A 23,442-nucleotide genomic window follows, 5' to 3' on the forward strand; every position below is an offset into this window, starting at 1 on the left:
AATCAAGCTGGAAATGGGGACGTTCAAGTAAACAACATAACATATCGCCAATGCAATCAGAGAGCATCCCTCCCTCCCTCCCTCCCTCCCTCCCTCCCTCCCTCCCTCCCTCCCTCCCTCCCTCCCTCCCTCCCTCCCAATGCATTGCAGCTCCTCCCTGCACCTTGCTCAGCAGCGGCCCCTCCCTCTATCTCTCTCCCCTCTCCCTCTCTCCCCTCTCCCTCTCTCCCCTCTCCCCTCTCCCACTCTCTGTCTCACTCAGCTCGGTGCAGCATGTATGTTAGAGTGTCTGAGACACCGGAGCCTGTGTTTACATGCCAGCCTATCAGTGGAGGTGGATTTAGAGCATCTGGAGGACCCAGGCATCTCCCATGCTCCTCACCGGGGACTCACCTCCTTTTATCTCGACTCGGGTATCCCATTTCTCGCTTTGAATCCTCCTTTCAATGGCCTCTTCAATCTCTGCCCTGCTCTCTGAGGCATTTTGGATTTCCTTGGCAACGTGGAGCAGCTTAAATTAGAATTCTGTGCATGACGGTCCTGGTAAGTAGCCTCCTCTGTCTGTTCTGTGGGCTTCCAGCACTGAGCCATAGAGGCAGGCTCATCATGGTGCATTGGTGGGGCAGAATTGGCAGGAAAATATTTGTCTGGACAAATGGTACGTATTGAAAGGGGGAAAGGGAGAGCGAGGGATGGGATGTTTGATCATTCTACTGAATAGGATTCAGGACCAGGTTTGTTCTGTCACCTGGATGCTGCCATTTATTTAAATGTGTAAGAGCATACATGTAGGCTACTGTGTGTGTGTACTGTGTGTCTGTGTGTGAGTGTGTGTGTATACGGTGTGTCTGTGTGTGAGTACAGTGTGTCTGTGTGTGTTTACGGTGTGTTTGTGTTTGTGTACGGTGTGTTTGTGTGTGTGTACGGTGTGTCTGTGTGTGTGTACGGTGTGTCTGTGTGTGTGTACGGTGTGTCTGTGTGTGAGTACGGTGTGTCTGTGTGTGTGTACGGTGTGTCTGTGTGTGAGTACGGTGTGTCTGTGTGTGAGTACGGTGTGTCTGTGTGTGAGTACGGTGTGTGTCTGTGTATAACTGTTTCTCTTTGTGTGTGTGCATGAATGTCTCTGTATGTGAGTCTCTCATGTGCTCCTGTGTCCCTGCTGTTTCCATATGTATTTTAAAAGGTGTGTCATATTACTAGTGTAGGGGTGTGTATGTGATGGAGCGTGCCTGCTGTGTGTTCCTGTCTGAGTGCTCCTCCACCACCATGCTTATTGTAGCTCCAACTAATCTGTCCTTGTTAGCACGCCTCTTTCTAAAGACCCTAAACACGCCGTCTAGCCTGACACTGATTTGCTTCCGGAGGTCAAACCTCATTCAATCACAATGAATTTGCTGTGTTCCCTCTGGGGTTGAAAGAATGGTGTTTCATTTCACCCACAGGTTCCAGGGAAGGCTTTTTGTCCCATTTTGTATGTAGGTCAAACACCCCAGCCTCTCATCCGTTCTCTCTGTGTGTGTGTGTGTGTGTGTGTGTGTGTGTGTGTGTGTGTGTGTGTGTGTGTGTGTGTGTGTGTGTGTGTGTGTGTGTGTGTGTGTGTGTGTGTGTGTGTGTGTGTGTGTGTGTGTGTGTGTGTGTGTGTGTGTGTGTGTGTGTGTGTGTGTGTGTGTGTGTGTGTGTCATCATTCCAGCCTGCATTATTTGCATCCCTCATAATTCTGCCTGGCTGCAGTGCTCTGACACACAGTAGAAATCTATAGAGACTCTTCTACCTCCTATAGAAGTACAGTACAGCAGCTGCCTGCAAGCCACAAACTGACACCTCTTGCTGGTGAAGTTGAGGCTGTTTTTGCTTAGAGACACACACTACACTGTTGGTTACTGTACACGAGGCTCCCTACAATAGGCGAGACTGGAATGAAACTTCTCTTCCACTGGTTTCACCCCACTGCTGTTTTGTAACACTGTGACCCAAAGATGCAAAAATACAACGTTTCCTAAATTGCGTCCTAATCTAAAAAAAAAATCCTATCCAACACTACCTAGTTCATCTCTTTCATCACTACCTAGTTCATCTCCATCATAACTACCTAGTTCATCTCCTTCATCACTACCTAGTTCATCTCCTTCATCACTACCTAGTTCATCTCCTTCATCACTACCTAGTTCATCTCCTTCATCACTACCTAGTTCATCTCCTTCATCGCTACCTAGTTCATCTCCTTCATCACTACCTAGTTCATCTCCTTCATCACTACCCACAGGGCTACATTAATATACTGATAGAAAAGGGTTTGACTTGACACACAGGACTACATTAATATACTGATAGAAACATTAGAGGGATTGTTTTCCTTCCAATATTCTGAAAATATATATAAAAGAAGTAAATATATACTTCAAGAGTAAATACGATGCCTCCTCTACACATCAAAATAACAGAAATGAATATATCTTTTAAAAACGTATGGATTGTGAGGTCAGAACGACCATTCGTTATATGGTAAAAAAGTAAGAGAGGAGGTTATCTCACCAGATGAAGCCAGAAAGGACAACCAAATACTACTGAAAGGAACTGAGATGTTCTCCATACACAGGAAAACCCCAGAATAGTTGATCCTTTCAAAAAGATACACCACCGTTCAGAAGTTTGGCCTCACTTAGAAATGTCCTTGTTTTTGAAAGAAAAGCACATATTTTGTCCATTAAAATAACATCAAATTGATCAGAAATACAGTGTAGACATTGTTAATGTTGTAAATGACTATTGTAGCTGGAAATGGCAGATTTTTTGTGTGGAATATCTACACAGGTGTACAGAGGCCCATTATCAGCAACCATTGCTCCTGTGTTCCAATGGCACGTTGTGTTAGCTAGTCCAAGTTTATAATTTTAAAAGGCTAATTGATCATTAGAAAACCCTTTTGCAATTATGTTAGCACAGCTGAAAACTGCCATGCTGATTAAAGAAGCAACAAAACTGGCCTTCTTTAGCCTAGTTGAGTATCTGGCGCATCAGCATTTGTGGGTTCGATTACAGGCTCAAAATGGCCAGAAACAAACCACTTTCTTCTGAAACTCATCAGTCTATTCTTGTTCTGAGAAATTAAGGCTATTCCATGTGAGAAATTGCCAAGAAACTGGAGATCTCGTACAACGTTGTGTACTACTCCCTTCACAGAACAACCCAAACTGGCTCTAACCAGAATAGAAAGAGGAATGGGAGGCCCCGGTGCACAACTGAGCAAGAGGACAAGTACATTAGAGTGTCTAGTTTGAGAAACAGACGCCTCACAAGTCCTCAACTGGTGGCAGCTTCAATAATTATGCAAAACAACAGTCTCAACATCGACAGTGAAGAAGCGATTCCGGGATGCTGGCCTTGTGGGCAGAGTTCCTCTGTCTAGTGTCTGTGTTCTGTTGCCCATCTTAATATTTTATTTTTATTGGCCAGTCTGAGATATGTATTTTTCTTTGCAACTCTGCCTAGAAGGCCAGCATCCTGGAGTCGTCTTTTCACTGTTGACATTGAGACTGGTGTTTTGCAGGGTACTATTTAATAGTGTATGTTTTTGATCGCAAAAAAAAAAAAATGAATTTGTAAAGTTGATCAATTTGGCTATTTCAGACAAAATATGACTTCATTTCAGATGTATATATCATTACACAATATTTTCCTTCACATGTAAATGTTTTTGCTCCATTTTGATGTGATTTTAATAGAATTTCATAGTTTTCTTACCACACATTTTACATTTTATACATTTTCATAATCAGAGGTCTATTCCAGGTATTTTGAAGAGTAATGAAATGTTTTCCTCATTTGGATCTATGTTTGGGTCTCACAGGGTAAAATGGGAAAGAAGCAGAAGGTCTATAGTAGTGTTTGTATTGTTTGTGCTGCAGCTTTAGGTTAATACATACAGTATGTGCCACGATAACAAGGTGACAGTAGATATCAAACTACAGAACATCGATGTCACATGAAATGTGGGGCTTTCACATCGTGACTGAGTGAGTGATTAAAACCACGACGGTTACCTGGCAACACGTTACTGTAGGTGGTCTAATGCAACAATCTATAAAACATTCATAAACACTCTTCTCCAATTAGTCTTGCCATAATGAAAGCACAGATTCTTTAGCAAGCCCATCTGTTCAAGCACAATATCAACACGTGATTCCTTATAATAAGTACAGGATGCACATGGTCTGGATGTCAGGCTCATTCATATCAATGATGTGCAGTAGAAACGTACTGTAGCAGTAGAATGTTCATTAAGTACCGCTTAAAGCAGGACAATGTGTGTGAGCGCCACAGCACCCCTGGTTGTTTCAATACACTCACTGTTCATAGGCTACTACCGTTCGCTGCATGCAGAGCCTATTGTGGGCCGCTGCAGTCTTTAAACATGCGATTGCTCAACCGTGACACGTGAGACAGGAAGTCATCACTCATCACTGTTTTGACTCTGTAAGCAGATGTGTCTCACGCATAATTCTGTTTTATCCTCTCCGACTACACAACAGAGATGCTACAGAGATGCGGGCATGGTATAATGATGGTCTATAGCCTTGCGGTTACCTTGTTCTCCTGACCTATAGTGGTCATATGAAGGGTCTGTTCGGAATGTACACCTCAGGGCCTTGCTACTTAAACTGAACCCAATAGCCATTGGCTCTTTCTCCCATTTAACCTTTTTCATTGATTGTGTTGTCTGTACAGTTGGGTAGCATGTAAGTGTAACGGATGTGAAATGGCTAGCTAGTTAGCGGTGGTGCGCGCTAATAGCCTTTCAATCGGTGACGTCACTTGCTCTGAGACCTTGAAGTAGTGGTTCCCCTTGTTCTGCAAGGGCCGCGGCTTTTGTGGAGCGAAGGGTAACGATGCTTCGTGGGTGACTGTTGTTGATGTGTGCAGAGGGTCCCTGGTTCGCGCCCGGGTCGGGGCGAGGGGAGGGGCTAAAGTTAAACTGTTACATCAGCACTGGGAACTCCAATCTATATACAGTTCCAAGCTTGATAATTGCACTTTGATTGATTTGATTCAAATGGGAATGTTTTAACTATCTAGCAGAGGATGCCTCCATAGCGCCCTATTTGGCTTTTAATAGGATGGAAAACCAAATAGTGGTTAAGGTTGAGGACAATGCAGACGATGGCTGTACACAGTTTCTCTGGTGGTCCGACTGGTCATTACAGTATTGAGGCGGTTCACTATCCCCACTTTTGTTACACACAAGACGGAATAGAATGCAAGTCATCAACAAGCCATTACTAGTTCAACTCTTGACACGCAAAAACAGATCTATAGATGAACATGTACACTGTTGGCCAACTTCCTGTTCAACAGTCCATCCACACCGCCCATCTCTTACATCGTGTGACCCTGTGGTGAGCAGTAGCTTTTCATGTAAATCAAGTCTGTGCCAAGGATATTTAGTCTGCCTGTCCTGTACACTAGTCCTCCGTGAGATACGGGGGGAAGCCAGAGGGTGAAGGAAGCTACAGAATGCTGTAATAGTGATGTGGAAAGATGGACGGATTATAATCTCAACAGGGAGAGTGTTAAGGATGCTGCTGAAACCACGGCATTGCAGTAAACAGATGTAGGAACTTAATTTGATCACGCTTTTATTGCTGAAAATGTTCCTGCAAAGCAGGAAATAAAAAAATAGTTGTGTATTCAAGGTTTAAAAGCATCTGAAGTTTGTAATTCCCACTATAAATTTCAGACTTGATTTTCCCTAATGATAAATGTATCAACCCCTACAAAAATATCCATGAATTGTAATCAACATAATAATTCACAGTTCCTGTTGCTGCAGGATTATTTTCCTGCTGTAGCAAATTTGCTCAAATTAAGATCCTAAATATGTAATGGTTCCTGTCAGGGACCGTTAAGACGACCGGACCACGTGTAGACCGCGTGCAGGCGGGAGGGACGGGTGAGACAGACAGACAGACACAGGCAGATCAGTCACGGGGTAGCCTACTCAATCTTGCTCTCTACAAATGTATTCACAAGGTCACAGTGGCGCTTCGCTGCAGCAGCCTCTCCCATTTAAATGTAATCATAACAGCTTTATGTAAAATATGATCCAGGCATGGTGGAGGATGGGGTTTGATTCTCCCTCTGACTCCTACACTCCACCGGCTCTATAATTCAGTGATCTTTGCATATTCTAAAACAAAGTGTGGGCTACCGATTAAACAATCCTCCTGCCCATTTGTTGTAATTGTCACTGTGAATATTTAGGGAAGTATTGGCTAGAGTGAGCTATATCAGCTAAATTAATATGAGAACGAAGATAGCTGGTGGTAATTATTATACGGGTGATTTGGGATGAAAAAATCTCCCAGAATCGTCCATTGTGCTGTCCATAAAGGGCCTTAAGAAGCTTGGCCGGTGGAAAATTGCCTTCAGGATTGCATTGAGCCACACTTTTCAATTCTACTGGAAACTTGGATCCCTGTTGATACAGAGGGGAAAAGGTTTGTGTAATTACCAGCTTAGGCTGCTGCTATAGCGCGGAATTTCCAAAGAGGAATGGTGTTAATGAGGAAAGAAGCATCCCTTTACAGAATTATTATTAGACATTCAGTCAGAGCAGAGAGAGACAGATCTGTGTGGAAATATTACCAATTAGACTCGGCACAGGCTTTGCACCGCAAGTCATTTCATACAGAACAAAGCACCCAAATGAAGTGAAACCAACCGAACAGCGACCACTACAATGTGTTCAGCACTCGTACAGGGATGTGTCACGCAGCATCATTTTCTGCATATATTACATAACGAGCTGAGGTTCTTACAGATCCAATATTCTATTTGGACTTTTCACATTTCAGGTATTCTTCATCTGGTGTGTTCCAGTTCCTTAAACACAACAGCTACGGGTATTAGAACATAGTGTAGCTAATTACATAAGACATCTTACTTACTAGTCCCTATGTACTGTACATTGGAGCAGGCCAATTGGTGACAGTTGTAGGGCCAAGTCCAATGGATAAGCATGACAGAGGCATAGATTAACAGCAGTGGAGGCTGGTGACTTGAAAAATGGAGGAGGATGGGAGACCCACGGTATAGGAGCGGAACGCACGGAAACGACAGTGTGTTTAAAAAATTGTCAAAGACGTATTATTTTAACCTATGTGATTATGTGTTATCATCTTTGCTAAGTAAATACCGGAGGAAAGTGGAAAGCCTACTTGAGCGCACGTGAAAAAATGCGCTGGGTCAACATCTCTCTTTAATCAATTTTTGGGGGGGGATGATGCGATGGAAGCTATCTAATCATTTGGAATTGTTTTCGACATCCCAGAAAAGACAGTTGAACGTTCGATATGTTCAGCAAGTAAACCATTGTAACGTGCAATTACCTCTGCAAGCTCCTTGTAGTTGCCCTTGTTGGCAGAACTTTCCCTCTCACCATGTCCTCTATCGATGCAGCTTTTTCCCAGAAGCTTGAATCTGAGGTCGGCATTTATATGCTCCCTGCTTTTGTTTTGCCGTTTAGATCGATGTTCTTCAGATCACTGTACCCACCTTTCGACCAAGGCTCAGACTTTCCAAAAAGCAGGCAAGGCCAGAAATACATGCGGCCTGATGAAAGGCTCCCTGTTAACCAGCTATACTTTTGAAACCAGTTGGCTTTGAACAGAGGTCAGAGGTCGACCCTTGCTTTTAATTTGCACCTTTTCTGTGTACCCCAGAGAATGAAAGGAGTTCTTCAACAAAAAGTCCACAACATTTTCGTCAGTGTTGGCCATTCTACCATTCTGGCGGAGAAAACTGCACACTCGCGCTGGTAGCTAGCTAGCTACTGACGTTAGCAAGGCTAATGTTATTTAATTTTTTTCATAAATTGCACTAACTGGACATTAAAATGTAGTTTTAAAACCAAGAAAATAATGTATACTATACCTCCTCCTGTAATTTGAAAAAACTAATTTGAATTGAATAATATCCCAAAAATGCTCAACTATCACTTTTCATCTCTATCCAACAATGTAACAAAGCTTCTCAACACATTGAACCCCCATAATGCTCTGTGGCACAATCCCAATACAACACTAGGTTAATTCTCTGACTATAATTCTGTGATTGGATGGGCAACATGTCAATTCATGCTGCAAAAGCTTTGATTGGTTGCAGGACGTACTCTGGAAGTGGTCATAATTACCATGTATGTCTAAGGGGGTGAGGCCTATGAGCCTCCTAGGTTTTGTATTGAAGTCAATGTAGCCAGAGGAGGACAGAAGCTAGCTGTCCTTCGGTTACACCATGGTGCTACCCCAGACAGTGCTGTTGAAGTTACTGTAGACCTTCATTGCAAAACAATGTAATTTAATCAATTATTTGGTGACATATGAATATATTTTGCATAATTTTATCTAAAAATTTTAACTTTTAAATGTTTCTAATGCTTTTATTTGTATGAAATTTCACTGAGGAAGATCTTCCTCCTCTGAGGAGCCTCCAACGATTAACAGTAACCGCATATTGTTTTGTTGTTAATTCTACAAAGTAATCAGTAATTTACACTAAAAGGTCAAATTCAGAGTATTTAAATGATGGAGAATTAGCCTACATGAGAAGGGGCCACTTGGGGAACATTTTGGAGGTCCCTGTGTCTTCAGATTCACAGACACCCAAATATCACCTGAGTATATTTTTGACATGGCCTGTGGATTAACCAGACACACCATTTCTCTTATTAGTAGTAATCATTTGCCATTGACCTTGAAACATATGATCATAATGGGGAACCATTAACTTGAAGAGCATATCAAGATATTATTTCTGAATCAAGAAAAGGTATAACACAAGCTCTCTGGTAGGAGCTCAGCTCTTCCAATCCCCCCTGCCTAGTTTTGCAATCTTCACTTCAGTGTGCAAGGGCTTATTCTGTGGGATTCAAGGCTGCAGATAGAAACGATTTGCAAAGCTGGTAAAATCCCCTATTCTACAAGACAGAGAACAATGGCTCTTCTATTAACACTCCATTTCTGTCTGGATGTGCTGTGACATTGTGCCCTAACAAATCAGCCCAACGGGTGAATCCCAATGTGGTCGTGGTATAAAACGTCTCCTTCTCCTTTCCTGCACCAGCACCGACTGGAAAAAGTGAAAGCAATCATGGTACGGAGGCATTCAATACTTAGCTTTCACTTTCCACATGTTGTCAGATCAGCCAAGAAAAGGAGATGAGGAAGCCTCTTTAGACTATTGGGACCAACTGCTGTCTGGTTGCCATGGTAGCGGACAGTCTTTCCAAGTGTTCTGTGTCTGAGATCCAGAAACCAATTGTAGTTCTTGCTCTGGCAGTTCCCTCCCATGGTACACATACATTAGAGAAAAAGGCAGGCCCCTAAAATAGTCCCAATCCAATATCATAGACAAGCAACCAGGACGTTGAAACCGTTGGAGCAAACATGAATTTGAACTGAGATCAACTTTCAGTCCAATAGCAGCTGGGGAGGCTTTCAGCTAACCAAACCTACATGTACATATTACAACAATCAATCTCCCCAACTACCTCGTACCCTAGTACAATGACTCGGTACCGGTACTACTTGTATATAGCCTGTATATAGCCTCATTAATGTTTTTTTGCTAATTTTCTTACTTTTTAACGGCATTATTTGGAAAAGGCTCGTAAGGAAGCATTTCACAAGTCTACACTTGTTGTACTGTATTTGGCGCATGTGACAAATAACATTTTATTTAATTTGTGTTGTGGTTGGAGCCCTGTATTCCAAGCTGTCAATTTTATCCCCTTGTTTTGTGTGTTCTCTAGAGTAGATTTGCCTGCTCGGATCTCCCACATTTCCCAGCAGCAACATTCCCTCCACTTGGATCACTCCCCTTCAATCAGCTGTCACTCAAATCTCATTAGCATATCCACCACTGTTTTAAAGGGGGGAAAGGACCATTGGAACAGGCTCCTGTTGGAGGTCTAGGTGGAGTCGTCATGATGGCTGATACCTAGTCTTTTGTCTTTTCCCCCCTTTTTGGTAGGCACTAGTAAAAAGGGCATGGTCTAACACAGGTTAAATAAGTGTATTGAATACCTATTCAATCCCTTCATCTGTTTGTGGTAATGAGGAAAAAGAGCACAGAAAAGGAAGCCATGCAAAAGCATTGAGATGCAACCCCATGTCTGAAAATCTCCCCTGAAAGGGCATTGAGATGCACCCCATGTCCCTAAAGGAGGGGAGCACAGATGTGCTGCAGGCGAGAGTCTGTTGAATTAGATAAGAGAAGACAGACGAGACAGTTCTAAGTCATCAATGAGCTCTAATTTACTTCATTTCTCATGTAAAATCAACCTGCTACACATGCAAAGTGTACTTTTATGAAGTACTTAATAATACCCAGCTTTTCATTTTACACAATGTACAGCATGTAGCCTACACTTTTGACAGTAGTTTGAAAATGTTGAATTGCTTTGAAATTATCTTTGTTTGATGGTTTGTGAAATTTGAGAATATTTATTGATTTTGGCACAATCTGTCTGAGAAGTGTCTCTTTACAGTATGTCAACATCAAGGTGTCCAGAGTTTTTTGTCGTAAGTCAACTTTTAACAGATTCTCAGCTGTCAAAAACTCAAAGCTTTGATCTAAATCTTAGAGTAGTCAAACGGAACATCAAAGGAGGGTCGTTTTAGACTAAAAATAAAGCTCAAAGCATAAAAAATAAGTTGTCTTTCTGCGTTGGGTGCCACTGCTTCACCCCAACTGCTGGAACGTATTTGGGAGTGAGGCCAACCTGCCGGTTTACGCCTGCATTAGCTTCATGGTATTACAGTATCATTGAGATGTGAGGCTAACTTATTATCTTCATGTTATTACAGTATCATTGAGATGTGAGGCTAACTCATTAGCTTCATGGAATTACAGTATCATTGAGATGTGAGGTTAACTCATTAGCTTCATGGTATTACAGTACAGTATCATTGAGATGTGAGGCTAACTCCGGAGTTCCAAATTAAGCAGCAGCAGCTGAAAAGATGAGCTCCTACAAATATTGAAATTTAAATGTTTTTTTAGAGTAAAGTACATCGAAAAAAAAATCAAAAGAAAACTGCAAACTGAATAGGAGACCAAACAAGCAGCAAACAAAGAAGAAAGGCTTTTGAAAAAGTAACAATTTTTCATAAAATTATACCGTTTTCTTAGCTAGCTAAGTTGTTTACCTGTTGCTAGGCAGTTGCTAGGGACATTCCTGAAAGAAGCTAGCTAGCTAACAAGGAGTGTCTAGTTGGCAGAAGAGAAGAAGGGACAAAGAAGGGACAAAGTGGGACAAAATAAGGACAGAAGAAAAGGGAAAGGGGACATTAAGGTGAAGCAGTCCTCTAAAGACACAAAAGACAATAATACAAGAAACAACACTTCTATTGCCTCTCCCTCTACGATACGCACTTCCGGTTTGGTTTGGAGCGAGTAGTTGCATTCCGCTTTGCTCCACAGGTAGTATTACAGGTAGTATTACATTTCATTTCATTACAGTACAACAGTTTGATTTGTTTGATCTTAGCTGGCTACATAGCCGTCTTTGTATCCAAGATAATTGTGTAGTCTAGAGTAATTGTCGAGGTTACCTAGCCAGTTAGAGGTTACCTAGCCAGCTACACTTTCAAACAAAGTCAACAACGCAGCCACTGCTAGCTAGCCTATTTCACCAGCCAGCAGTACTATATCATTTTAGTCAATAAGATTTTTTGCAACGTAAGCTTAACTTTCTGAACATTCGAGACGTGTAGTCCACTTGTCATTCCAATCTCCTTTGCATTAGCGTAGCCTCTTCTGTAGCCTGTCAACTATGTGTCTGTCTATCCCTGTTCTCTCCTCTCTGCACAGACCATACAAACGCTTCACACCGCGTGGCCGCTGCTACTCTAACCTGGTGGTCCCAGCGCGCACGACCCACGTGGAGTTCCAGGTCTCAGGCAGCCTCTGGAACTGCCGATCTGCGGCCAACAAGGGCAGAGTTCATCTCAGCCTATGCTTCCCTCCAGTCCCTCGACTTCTTGGCACTGACGGAAACATGGATTACCACTGATAACACTGCTACTCCTACTGCTCTCTCCTCGTCTGCCCACGTGTTCTCGCACACCCCGAGAGCTTCTGGTCAGCGGGGTGGTGGCACTGGGATCCTCATCTCTCCCAAGTGGACATTCTCTCTTTCTCCCCTGACCCATCTGTCTATCGCCTCCTTTGAATTCCATGCTGTCACAGTTACCAGCCCTTTCAAGCTTAACATCCTTATCATTTATCGCCCTCCAGGTTCCCTTGGAGAGTTCATCAATGAGCTTGACGCCCTGATAAGTTCCTTTCCTGAGGATGGCTCACCTCTCACAGTTCTGGGTGACTTTAACCTCCCCACGTCTACCTTTGACTCATTCCTCTCTGCCTCCTTCTTTCCACTCCTCTCCTCTTTTGACCTCACCCTCTCACCTTCCCCCCCTACTCACAAGGCAGGCAATACGCTTGACCTCACCTTTACTAGATGCTGTTCTTCCACTAATCTCATTGCAACTCCCCTCCAAGTCTCCGACCACTACCTTGTATCCTTTTCCCTCTCGCTCTCATCCAACACTTCCCACACTGCCCCTACTCGGATGGTATCGCGCCGTCCCAACCTTCGCTCTCTCTCCCCCGCTACTCTCTCGTCTTCCATCCTATCATCTCTTCCCTCTGCTCAAACCTTCTCCAACCTATCTCCTGATTCTGCCTCCTCAACCCTCCTCTCCTCCCTTTCTGCATCCTTTGACTCTCTATGTCCCCTATCCTCCAGGCCGGCTCGGTCCTCCCCTCCTGCTCCGTGGCTCGACGACTCATTGCGAGCTCACAGAACAGGGCTCCGGGCAGCCGAGCGGAAATGGAGGAAAACTCGCCTCCCTGCGGACCTGGCATCCTTTCACTCCCTCCTCTCTACATTCTCCTCTTCTGTCTCTGCTGCTAAAGCCAATTTCTACCACTCTAAATTCCAAGCATCTGCCTCTAACCCTAGGAAAGCTCTTTGCCACCTTCTCCTCCCTCCTGAATCCTCCTCCCCCTCCTCCCCCTCCTCCCTCTCTGCTGATGACTTCGTCAACCATTTTGAAAAGAAGGTCGACGACATCCGATCCTCGTTTGCTAAGTCAAACGACACCGCTGGTTCTGCTCACACTGCCCTACCCTGTGCTTTGACCTCTTTCTCCCCTCTCTCTCCAGATGAAATCTCGCGTCTTGTGACGGCCGGCCGCCCAACAACCTGCCCGCTTGACCCTATCCCCTCCTCTCTTCTCCAGACCATTTCCGGAGACCTTCTCCCTTACCTCACCTCGCTCATCAACTCATCCTTGACCGCTGGCTACGTCCCTTCCGTCTTCAAGAGAGCGAGAGTTGCACCCCTTCTGAAAAAACCTACACTCGATCCCTCCGATGTCAACAACTACAGACCAGTATCCCTTCTTTCTTTTCTCTCCAAAACTCTTGAACGTGCCGTCCTTGGCCAGCTCTCCTGCTATCTCTCTCAGAATGACCTTCTTCTTGATCCAAATCAGTCAGGTTTCAAGACTAGTCATTCAACTGAGACTGCTCTTCTCTGTGTCACGGAGGCGCTCCGCACTGCTAAAGCTAACTCTCTCTCCTCTGCTCTCATCCTTCTAGACCTATCGGCTGCCTTTGATACTGTGAACCATCAGATCCTCCTCTCCACCCTCTCCGAGCTGGGCATCTCCGGCGTGGCCCACGCTTGGATTGCGTCCTACCTGACAGGTCGCTCCTACCAGGTGGCGTGGCGAGAATCTGTCTCCGCACCACGTGCTCTCACCACTGGTGTCCCCCAGGGCTCTGTTCTAGGCCCTCTCCTATTCTCGCTATACACCAAGACACTTGGCTCTGTCATATCCTCACATGGTCTCTCCTATCATTGCTATGCAGACGACACACAATTAATCTTCTCCTTTCCCCCCTCTGATAACCAGGTGGTGAATCGCATCTCTGCATGTCTGGCAGACATATCAGTGTGGATGACGGATCACCACCTCAAGCTGAACCTCGGCGGCAAGACGGAGCTGCTCTTCCTCCCGGGGAAGGACTGCCCGTTCCATGATCTCGCCATCACGGTTGACAACTCCATTGTGTCCTCCTCCCAGAGTGCTAAGAACCTTGGCGTGATCCTGGACAACACCCTGTCGTTCTCAACTAACATCAAGGCGGTGACCCGTTCCTGTAGGTTCATGCTCTACAACATTCGCAGAGTACGACCCTGCCTCACGCAGGAAGCGGCGCAGGTCCTAATCCAGGCACTTGTCATCTCCCGTCTGGATTACTGCAACTCGCTGTTGGCTGGGCTCCCTGCCTGTGCCATTAAACCCCTACAACTCATCCAGAACGCCGCAGCCCGTCTGGTGTTCAACTTTCCCAAGTTCTCTCACGTCACCCCGCTCCTCCGCTCTCTCCACTGGCTTCCAGTTGAAGCTCGCATCCGCTACAAGACCATGGTGCTTGCCTACGGAGCTGTGAGGGGAACGGCACCTCCGTACCTTCAGGCTCTGATCAGGCCCTACACACAAACAAGGGCACTGCGTTCATCCACCTCTGGCCTGCTCGCCTCCCTACCTCTGAGGAAGTACAGTTCCCGCTCAGCCCAGTCAAAACTGTTCGCTGCTCTGGCACCCCAATGGTGGAACAAACTCCCTCACGACGCCAGGTCAGCGGAGTCAATCACCACCTTCCGGAGACACCTGAAACCCCACCTCTTTAAGGAATACCTAGGATAGGATAAAGTAATCCTTCTAACCCCCCCCCCCTTAAAAGAGTTAGATGCACTATTGTAAAGTGGTTGTTCCACTGGATATCATAAGGTGAATGCACCAATTTGTAAGTCGCTCTGGATAAGAGCGTCTGCTAAATGACTTAAATGTAAATGTAATGTAACTCATTAGCTTCATGGAATTACAGTATCATTGAGATGTGAGGCTAACTCATTGGCTTCATGGTATTACAGTATCATTGAGATGTGAGGCTAACTTATTAGCTTAATGGTATTACAGTATCATTGAGATGTGAGGCTAACTTATTAGCTTCATGGTATTACAGTATCATTGAGATGTGAGGCTAACTCATTGGCTTCATGGTATTACAGTATCATTGAGATGTGAGGCTAACTCATTAGCTTAATGGTATTACAGTACAGTATCATTGAGATGTGAGGCTAACTCATTAGCTTCATGGTATTACAGTATCATTGAGATGTGAGGCTAACTCATTAGCTTCATGGTATTACAGTATCTTTGAGATGTAAGGCTAAGTCATTAGCTTCATGGTATTACAGTACAGTATCTTTGAGATGTGAGGCTAAGTCATTAGCTTCATGGTATTACAGTACAGTATCGTTGAGATGTGAGGCTAACTCATTAGCTTCATAATATTACAGTATCTTTGAGATGTGAGGCTAAGTCATTAGCTTAATGGTATTACAGTATCATTGAGATGTGAGGCTAACTCATTAGCTTCATGGTATTACAGTAACATTGAGATGTGAGGCTTACCCATCCTGACTTATTGGCTACACTTCATGTGACAGTGCCTTTGACAGACCTTTTGATTTATTTAGATGGGATTCATTGAAACAAGTGTCTCTAAATATTATTTTGTCCAATAATTTGAGTAATTTGGTACAGGAATTTTGAAGCAGGAAAGTACCAATTAGAAGTATCAACCTCTTTTAATTCCCTGGTTTTCACTGATAGGCATACTGAGTCATCTACAGTGTTGATGCCCAGCATAGCAGAATTGCTGCCTGTAAAATCAATCTTTTTCTTGCCTTGAAGGTCAGTCACTATGTTACCAATTTGTGTGGAAGGGGAAGAGAAATAACAACATCCAACATGGTGTTTGCGTTTTGTGTTCCGACAAGTGGAAATGTGGAAATATGTTGTGTGCTGACGGTGTTCCCATGTCTCTATACAAAGTCATAGAAAATCCTTCATACTTCATGTGTTGTGAATGATTGAAAACATGTAGTGAATGATTGACAACTATTCTTATTTGCACAGCTGACACAATAGGCCAAGTTGTCTCATCTATAGTATGTTGTGTAAGGTTGTTTGCTATAGTTAGTTTTGAATAGTTAGCCTTCAATATTTAGCTTTGAATAGTTAACCTTGAATATTAAACCTTGAATAGCTGGCCTTGAATAGTCACTGGTCACCATAACAACACCCACCTGTAGCACGCACTCCAGCAGGTATATCTCACTGGTCATCCCCAAAGCCAACACCTGCTTTGGCCACCTTTCCTTTCAGTTCTCTGCTGCCAATGACTGAAACGAATTGCAAAAATCGCTGAAGTTGGAGACTTATATCTCCCTCACTAACTTTAAGCATCAGCTATCTGAGCAGCTTACCGATTGCTGCACAGCCCATCTGTAAATAGCTCATCCAATCTACCTACCTCATCCCCATATTGTTATTTATTTACTTTTTTGCTCTTTTTCACACCAGTATTTCTACTTGCACATCATCATCTGCACATCTATCACTCCAGTGTTAATTTGCTAAATTGTAATTACTTCGCTACTTTGGCCTATTTATTGCCTTACCTCCTCACGCCATTTGCACACACTGTATATAGACTTTTTCTGTTGTGTTATTGACTGTACATTTGTTTATTCCATGAGTAACTCCGTGTTGTTGTTTGTGTCGCACTGCTTTGCTTTATCTTGGCCAGGTCACAGTTGTAAATGAGAACTTGTTCTCAACTGGCCTACCTGGTTAAATAAAGGTGAAATAAAAAAGCCTAGAATATTACGCTTTGAATAGTTAGCCTTGAATATTAAGCCTTGAAAAGTTATCATTGAATAGTTAGCCTTGAATAGTTATCATTGAATAATTAGCCTTGAATATTAAGCCTTGAATAGTTAGCATTGAATAGTTAGCATTGAATAGTTAACATTCAATAGTTAGCATTGAATAGTTAGCCTTGAATATTCAGCCTTGAATAGTTAGCCTTGAATAGTTAACATTGAAAAGTTAGCCTTGAATATTCAGCCTTGAATAGTTAGCCTTGAATATTAAGCCTTGAATAGTTAGCCTTGAATAGTTAGCCTTGAATAGTTAACATTGAAAAGTTAGCCTTGAATATTCAGCCTTGAATAGTTAGCCTTGAATATTAAACCTTGAATAGTTAGCCTTGAATAGTTAGCCTTGAATATTAAGCCTTGAATAGTTATCCTTGAATATTAAGCATTGAATATCAAGCCTTGAATATTTAGCCTTGAATAGTTAGCCTTGAATATTAAACCTTGAATAGTTAGCCTTGAATATTAAACCTTGAATAGTTAGCCTTGAATATTCAGCCTTGAATAGTTAGCCTTGAATATTAAACCTTGAATAGTTAGCCTTGAATATTCAGCCTTGAATAGTTAGCCTTGAATATTAAACCTTGAATAGTTAGCCTTGAATATCAAGCCTTGAATATCAAGCCTTGAATAGTTAGCCTTGAATAGTTAGCCTTGAATAGTTAGCCTTGAATATTAAGCCTTGAATATCAAGCCTTGAATAGTTAGCCTTGAATAGTTAGCCTTGAATATCAAGCCTTGAATAGTTAGCCTTGAATTTTAAGCCTTGAATTTTAAGCCTTGAATAGTTAGCCTTGAATATTAAACCTTGAATATCAAGCCTTGAATAGTTAGCCTTGAATAGTTAGCCTTGAATATCAAGTCTTGAATAGTTAGCCTTGAATATCAAGCCTTGAATAGTTAGCCTTGAATAGTTAGCCTTGAATATCAAGTCTTGAATAGTTAGCCTTGAATATCAAGCCTTGAATAGTTCGCCTTGAATATCAAGCCTTGAATAGTTAGCCTTGAATAGTTAGCCTTGAATAGTTAGCCTTGAATAATTAGCCTTGAATAGTTAGCCTTGAATAGTTAGCCTTGAATATTAAGCCTTGAATAGTTGGCATTGAAAAGTTAGCCTTGAATATTAAGGCTTGAATAGTTAGCCTTGAATAGTTAGCATTGAATAGTTAGCATTGAATAGTTAGCCTTGAAAAATTAGGCTCATAGGTCATAGAATAGTATTTGGATTTATTATGGATCCCCATTAGCTGCTGCCAAGACAGCAGCTACTCTTCCTGGGGTCCAGGAACATTAAGGGAGTTATACAATTTAACAAAATATTACAATACATCCACAACACATTAAGTGTGTGCCCCCAGGCCACTACTCTACTACCACATATCTACAATACAAAATCGTGTTATCGTGTGTGTATGTGTGTGTGTGTGTGCATGTGTCTGTGCCTGTGATTGTGTTTCTTCACAGTCCCCGCTGTTCCATAAGGTGTATTTTTTATCTGTTTTTTAAATAAAAATGTACCGCTTGCATGAGTTACTTGATGTGGAATAGAGTTCCATGTGGTCATGGTTCTATGTGGTTCTGTATAGACAGGGAATGTATAGACATTCACAGTGTAAGTGGACCACTCCCTGTGATAACCAGCTTCCTAGCTCAGCTGTATCTTACAGGAGAGAGAGAGGGGGGGGGGGGGATAGTAGAGAGAGTAGTTGGGGAGAGAAAAATGTGTCAGAATGTGATGAGAACGAGAGGTCCAGAGAGGAAAGGGCTAGCAGTCCTACAACTGCAGGAGAGAGGAGGAAGAGGAAGGCCCACTGTGCTTCCTCCCAAGGTCATTACTAAGAGGACATCAGAGAGGGATGGAGAGACAGGGAGAGAGGGATGGAGAAACAGGGAGAGAGGGATGGAGAGACAGGGAGAGAGAGATGGAGAGAGGGATGGAGAGACAGGGAGAGAGAGATAGAGAGAGTGATGGAGAGACAGGGAGCGAGAGATGGAGAGAGGGATGGAGAGACAGGGAGAGAGAGATGTAGAGAGGGATGGAGAGACAGGGAGAGAGAGATGGAGAGAGGGATGGAGAGACAGGGAGAGAGGGTTGGAGAGACAGGGAGAGAGAGATGGAGAGACAGGGAGAGAGGGATGGAGAGACAGGGAGAGAGGGATGGAGAGACAGGGAGAGAGGGATGGAGAGACAGGGAGAGAGAGATGGAGAGACAGGGGGAGAGGGATGGAGAGACAGGGAGAGAGAGATGGAGAGAGGGATGGAGAGACAGGGAGAGAGGGTTGGAGAGACAGGGAGAGAGAGATGGAGAGACAGGGAGAGAGGGATGGAGAAATAGGGAGAGAGGAAGGTGGAAGGGACAGGGAGAGAGGGATGGAGAGACAGGGAGAGAGGGATGGAGAGACAGGGAGAGAGGGATGGAGAGACAGGGAGAGAGGGAGGTGGAGACAGGGAGAGAGGGAGGTGGAGACAGGGAGAGAGGGGGGTGGAGACAGGGAGAGAGGGAGGTGGAGACAGGGAGAGAGGGGGGTGGAGACAGAGAGAGAGGGGGGTGGAGACAGGGAGAGAGGGAGGTGGAGACAGGGAGAGAGGGAGGTGGAGACAGGGAGAGAGGGAGGTGGAGACAGGGAGAGAGGGATGGAGAAACAGGGAGAGAGGGATGGAGAAATAGGGAGAGAGGAAGGTGGAAACAGGGAGAGAGGGATGGAGAAACAGGGAGAGAGGGATGTGGAGACAGGGAGAGAGGGATGGAGAAACAGGGAGAGAGGGATGGAGAAATAGGGAGAGAGGGATGGAGAAATAGGGAGAGAGGAAGGTGGAGACAGGGAGAGAGGGATGGAGAAACAGATTCTATGTGGTTCTGTATAGACAGGGAATGTATAGACATTCACAGTGTAAGTGGACCACTCCCTGTGATAACCAGCTTCCTTGCTCAGCTGCATCTTACAGGAGAGAGAGGGGGGGGTGGGGGGGGGATAGTAGAGAGAGTAGTTGGGGAGAGACAAATGTGTCAGAATGTGATGAGAATGAGAGGTCCAGAGAGGAAAGGGCTAGCAGTCCTACAACTGCAGGAGAGAGGACCTCCCAAGGTCATTACTAAGAGGACATCAGAGAGGGATGGAGAGGTGGAGACAGGGAGAGAGTGAGGTGGAGACAGGGAGAGAGGGAGGTGGAGACAGGGAGAGAGGGAGGTGGAGACAGGGAGAGAGGGAGGTGGAGACAGGGAGAGGGATGGAGAGAAAGATGGAGAGACAGGGAGAGAGGGATGGAGAGACAGGGAGAGAAAGATGGAAATGGAAACAGAGAGAGAGGGAGGTGGTGAGAGGGAGAGAGGGATGGAGACAGGGAGAGAGGGAGGTGGAGACAGGGAGAGAGGGATGGAGAGAAAGATGGAGAGACAGGGAGAGAGGCAGGGAGAGAGGGATGGAGAGACAGGGAGAGAAAGATGGAAATGGAAACAGAGAGAGAGGGAGGTGGTGAGAGGGGTTGAATTTCCTGTTTTTCTGGGTTGAATTTCCTCCAAAGTGGAAAGAAATTAGATCATGCACTAAACTCCAATACAAACATGCAAAGTGATTTGAGACAGAAAGCAACATTGGTAATGGGTTCTCTTGTCATTTTAAGGGTTATTTCAATTACATTGTTTGGTTTATTTCTGACCCATATAAAATAACAAATAAAAATACAAACTTTTGCAAGTGAATCCCGGATGACATAATACAGTAGAATATCCATGTAACCATTCTCTCACTGTAACATATTTTCACAGGAAGACAAAACATAAAATAAGGCTGCATGACTTTAGGTTAGGATACAACTAAAGCACCAAAGCACAGCAATGCCTTTCATCTACACGTCCATGTTATTGTCTGGACATGCAGTGGGCGATACAGGCTGTGTTTACACAGGCAGCCCAATTCTGATTTTATGCCCAGTTATGAGTTGGTCAAAAGAGCAATTCTTAGCAAAAGATCAGAATTGGTCTGCCTGCGTAAATGCGGCCTTAGTCATGTGTTAGCGAGTTGTTATTCCAGTCCCCTTTGACTCATTGTGTTTGGCATTTCATCACAGTACTAAATGACGTCACAACATTTACATTTAAGTGCTTTTATCAGTTGAAATATCAAAATGTCTCCTTCATTCTTTTTATATTCCTGGGCTGGTAGACGGATGTCCTGTCTGGGCTCGATAAAGACCAGCCATTTCGTCTATCAGATATGTAATAGATGTTTTATTGTGTGGCATATTCCAAACCCTCAATTAGCATCAGTGAGATTTCACAGTCATTAACCCAATACATTCACGAACCCAAGGTTCAATTCTCATCTTTATTGTGTGGCATATTACAAACCCTCAATTAGGTTGGGTGGAGGTCTGTGAATGCTTTTAAACCAACCTGATCTAGCCATTCACAAGCCACACAATAATACTGTATGGTGAAAGGCTGAAACATGTTCTTGAAGTTTGAAACAAACAAAGTAGACTTTGGTGTATCACAGGGGTTGTGTATACCGTCACTATACAACCCCTTGAAAAATGTGAATTTGGATTGGAGGAGAAATGTAGAAGACAGTTAGACCTAGTGGGTCGCTGGACCTGCTCAAACAGTCCCAACTGTTCTAATGGCACTACTTTCTCTCCGTCTGGCATTTGTAAGGTGTGATTTGTGTCAGCTCACCGCTACCAGAGGAATCACTCTCATCCGACTGTCAAGTCCGTTTTGTTAATCGCACAACTATGTGACACAAGTTGCGCAACGAGAGATACTATCGAGCACCTCCGCCGAACAATTGAAGCACTCTTGAAAAACCATTATGTGTTGCAGGGAATGAGCCCCCTCACTTCTCATCTGTGTGACTTCAAGCTGTTTCTATGCTGATTCAGCACCGCCACTTATCAGCAGTGACGACATGCCGGCTCTCTGGCAGGAGACTGTTTCTGTTCCACTTGATACTTCCATTCATACTCTAACACACCTGGACAGCTTTGTACAACTCTCTACTGTACACTCATCATTTTGCTCCTCTCGCTGGGGGAAACCCAGTCGAGGTAGAGCTGTGGTACTGATCTAGTGCGTAGTACTACCGGCATATTATACTTGTATTATACTGTAATAGAGTGTTTCTCAGAAATACCTGGAAAACAGATGTCTGTCGATCAAAGTGAAATACTTCCTAGAGTAGTTATCTTTTGGAGAATGCATCGGAGACAACAGAAATGTTTAATATGAATGGTTAGCTTACTACTTTATAAACCCCATAAACCATGAAATCTTACTGTACTGCCCAGTGGTTAAATATGATGTCGACCGCAGCCACTCTTGGAAGCCAAATGCAGCATGTGCCATAGAACTAGAGACCATAGAACAAGCCTCCCTATTCAAGTCAATGATGGCATAATGGGTGGATTCTATTTCTATGGTATGTGCCACATAGTTTTGGTTACTGCGGTTACCGTGGTCCTAAAATGGAACCTTTGATCATTCGTTTATGTCCAGGAATCTGTCCCTGGAGAAATGTACAGTCTAGTTAACATGTTTAGTATCTGTCCCTGGAGAAATGTACAGTCTAGTTAACATGTTCAGTACCTGTCCCTGGAGAAATGTACAGTCTAGTTAACATGTTCAGTACCTGTCCCTGGAGAAATGTACAGTCTAGTTAACATGTTCAGTACCTGTCCCTGGAGAAATGTACAGTCTAGTTAACATGTTCACTATCTGTCCCTGGAGAAATGTACAGTCTAGTTAACATGTTCAGTACCTGTCCCTGGAGAAATGTACAGTCTAGTTAACATGTTTAGTATCTGTCCCTGGAGAAATGTACAGTCTAGTTAACATGTTCACTATCTGTCCCTGGAGAAATGTACAGTCTAGTTAACATGTTTAGTATCTGTCCCTGGAGAAATGTACAGTCTAGTTAACATGTTCACTATCTGTCCCTGGAGAAATGTACAGTCTAGTTAACATGTTTAGTATCTGTCCCTGGAGAAATGTACAGTCTAGTTAACATGTTCACTATCTGTCCCTGGAGAAATGTACAGTCTAGTTAACATGTTCACTATCTGTCCCTGGAGAAATGTACAGTCTAGTTAACATGTTCACTATCTGTCCCTGGAGAAATGTACAGTCTAGTTAACATGTTCAGTACCTGTCCCTGGAGAAATGTACAGTCTAGTTAACATGTTCACTATCTGTCCCTGGAGAAATGTACAGTCTAGTTAACATGTTCAGTACCTGTCCCTGGAGAAATGTACAGTCTAGTTAACATGTTCACTATCTGTCCCTGGAGAAATGTACAGTCTAGTTAACATGTTCACTATCTGTCCCTGGAGAAATGTACAGTCTAGTTAACATGTTCAGTACCTGTCCCTGGAGAAATGTACAGTCTAGTTAACATGTTCACTATCTGTCCCTGGAGAAATGTACAGTCTAGTTAACATGTTCACTATCTGTCCCTGGAGAAATGTACAGTCTAGTTAACATGTTCACTATCTGTCCCTGGAGAAATGTACAGTCTAGTTAACATGTTCACTATCTGTCCCTGGAGAAATGTACAGTCTAGTTAACATGTTCAGAATCTGTCCCTG

The 23,442-nt window shown here is 43.7% G+C and overlaps 1 protein-coding gene across 2 annotated transcripts in view; it reads left to right on the plus strand.

The window, feature by feature from the left end:
* Positions 1 to 233: 233 nt before the first annotated feature.
* The window catches only part of lingo1b (leucine rich repeat and Ig domain containing 1b), a 29,995-nt gene continuing 6,786 nt past the window's right edge, over positions 234 to 23,442 (plus strand). The window contains exon 1 of one of the 2 annotated variants that reach the window (XM_071400633.1): positions 234 to 543. In XM_071400633.1, the coding sequence (XP_071256734.1) occupies positions 532 to 543 (12 nt within the window). In that variant the 5' untranslated portion in view covers positions 234 to 531. Of the gene's footprint in view, positions 544 to 571; positions 659 to 23,442 lie in introns of those variants that run through there. The other variant, XM_071400634.1, reaches the window with a different exon arrangement.

The sequence above is a fragment of the Salvelinus alpinus genome, chromosome 5 (assembly GCF_045679555.1).
Source record: "Salvelinus alpinus chromosome 5, SLU_Salpinus.1, whole genome shotgun sequence".
Taxonomy (NCBI): Eukaryota; Metazoa; Chordata; class Actinopteri; order Salmoniformes; family Salmonidae; genus Salvelinus; species Salvelinus alpinus.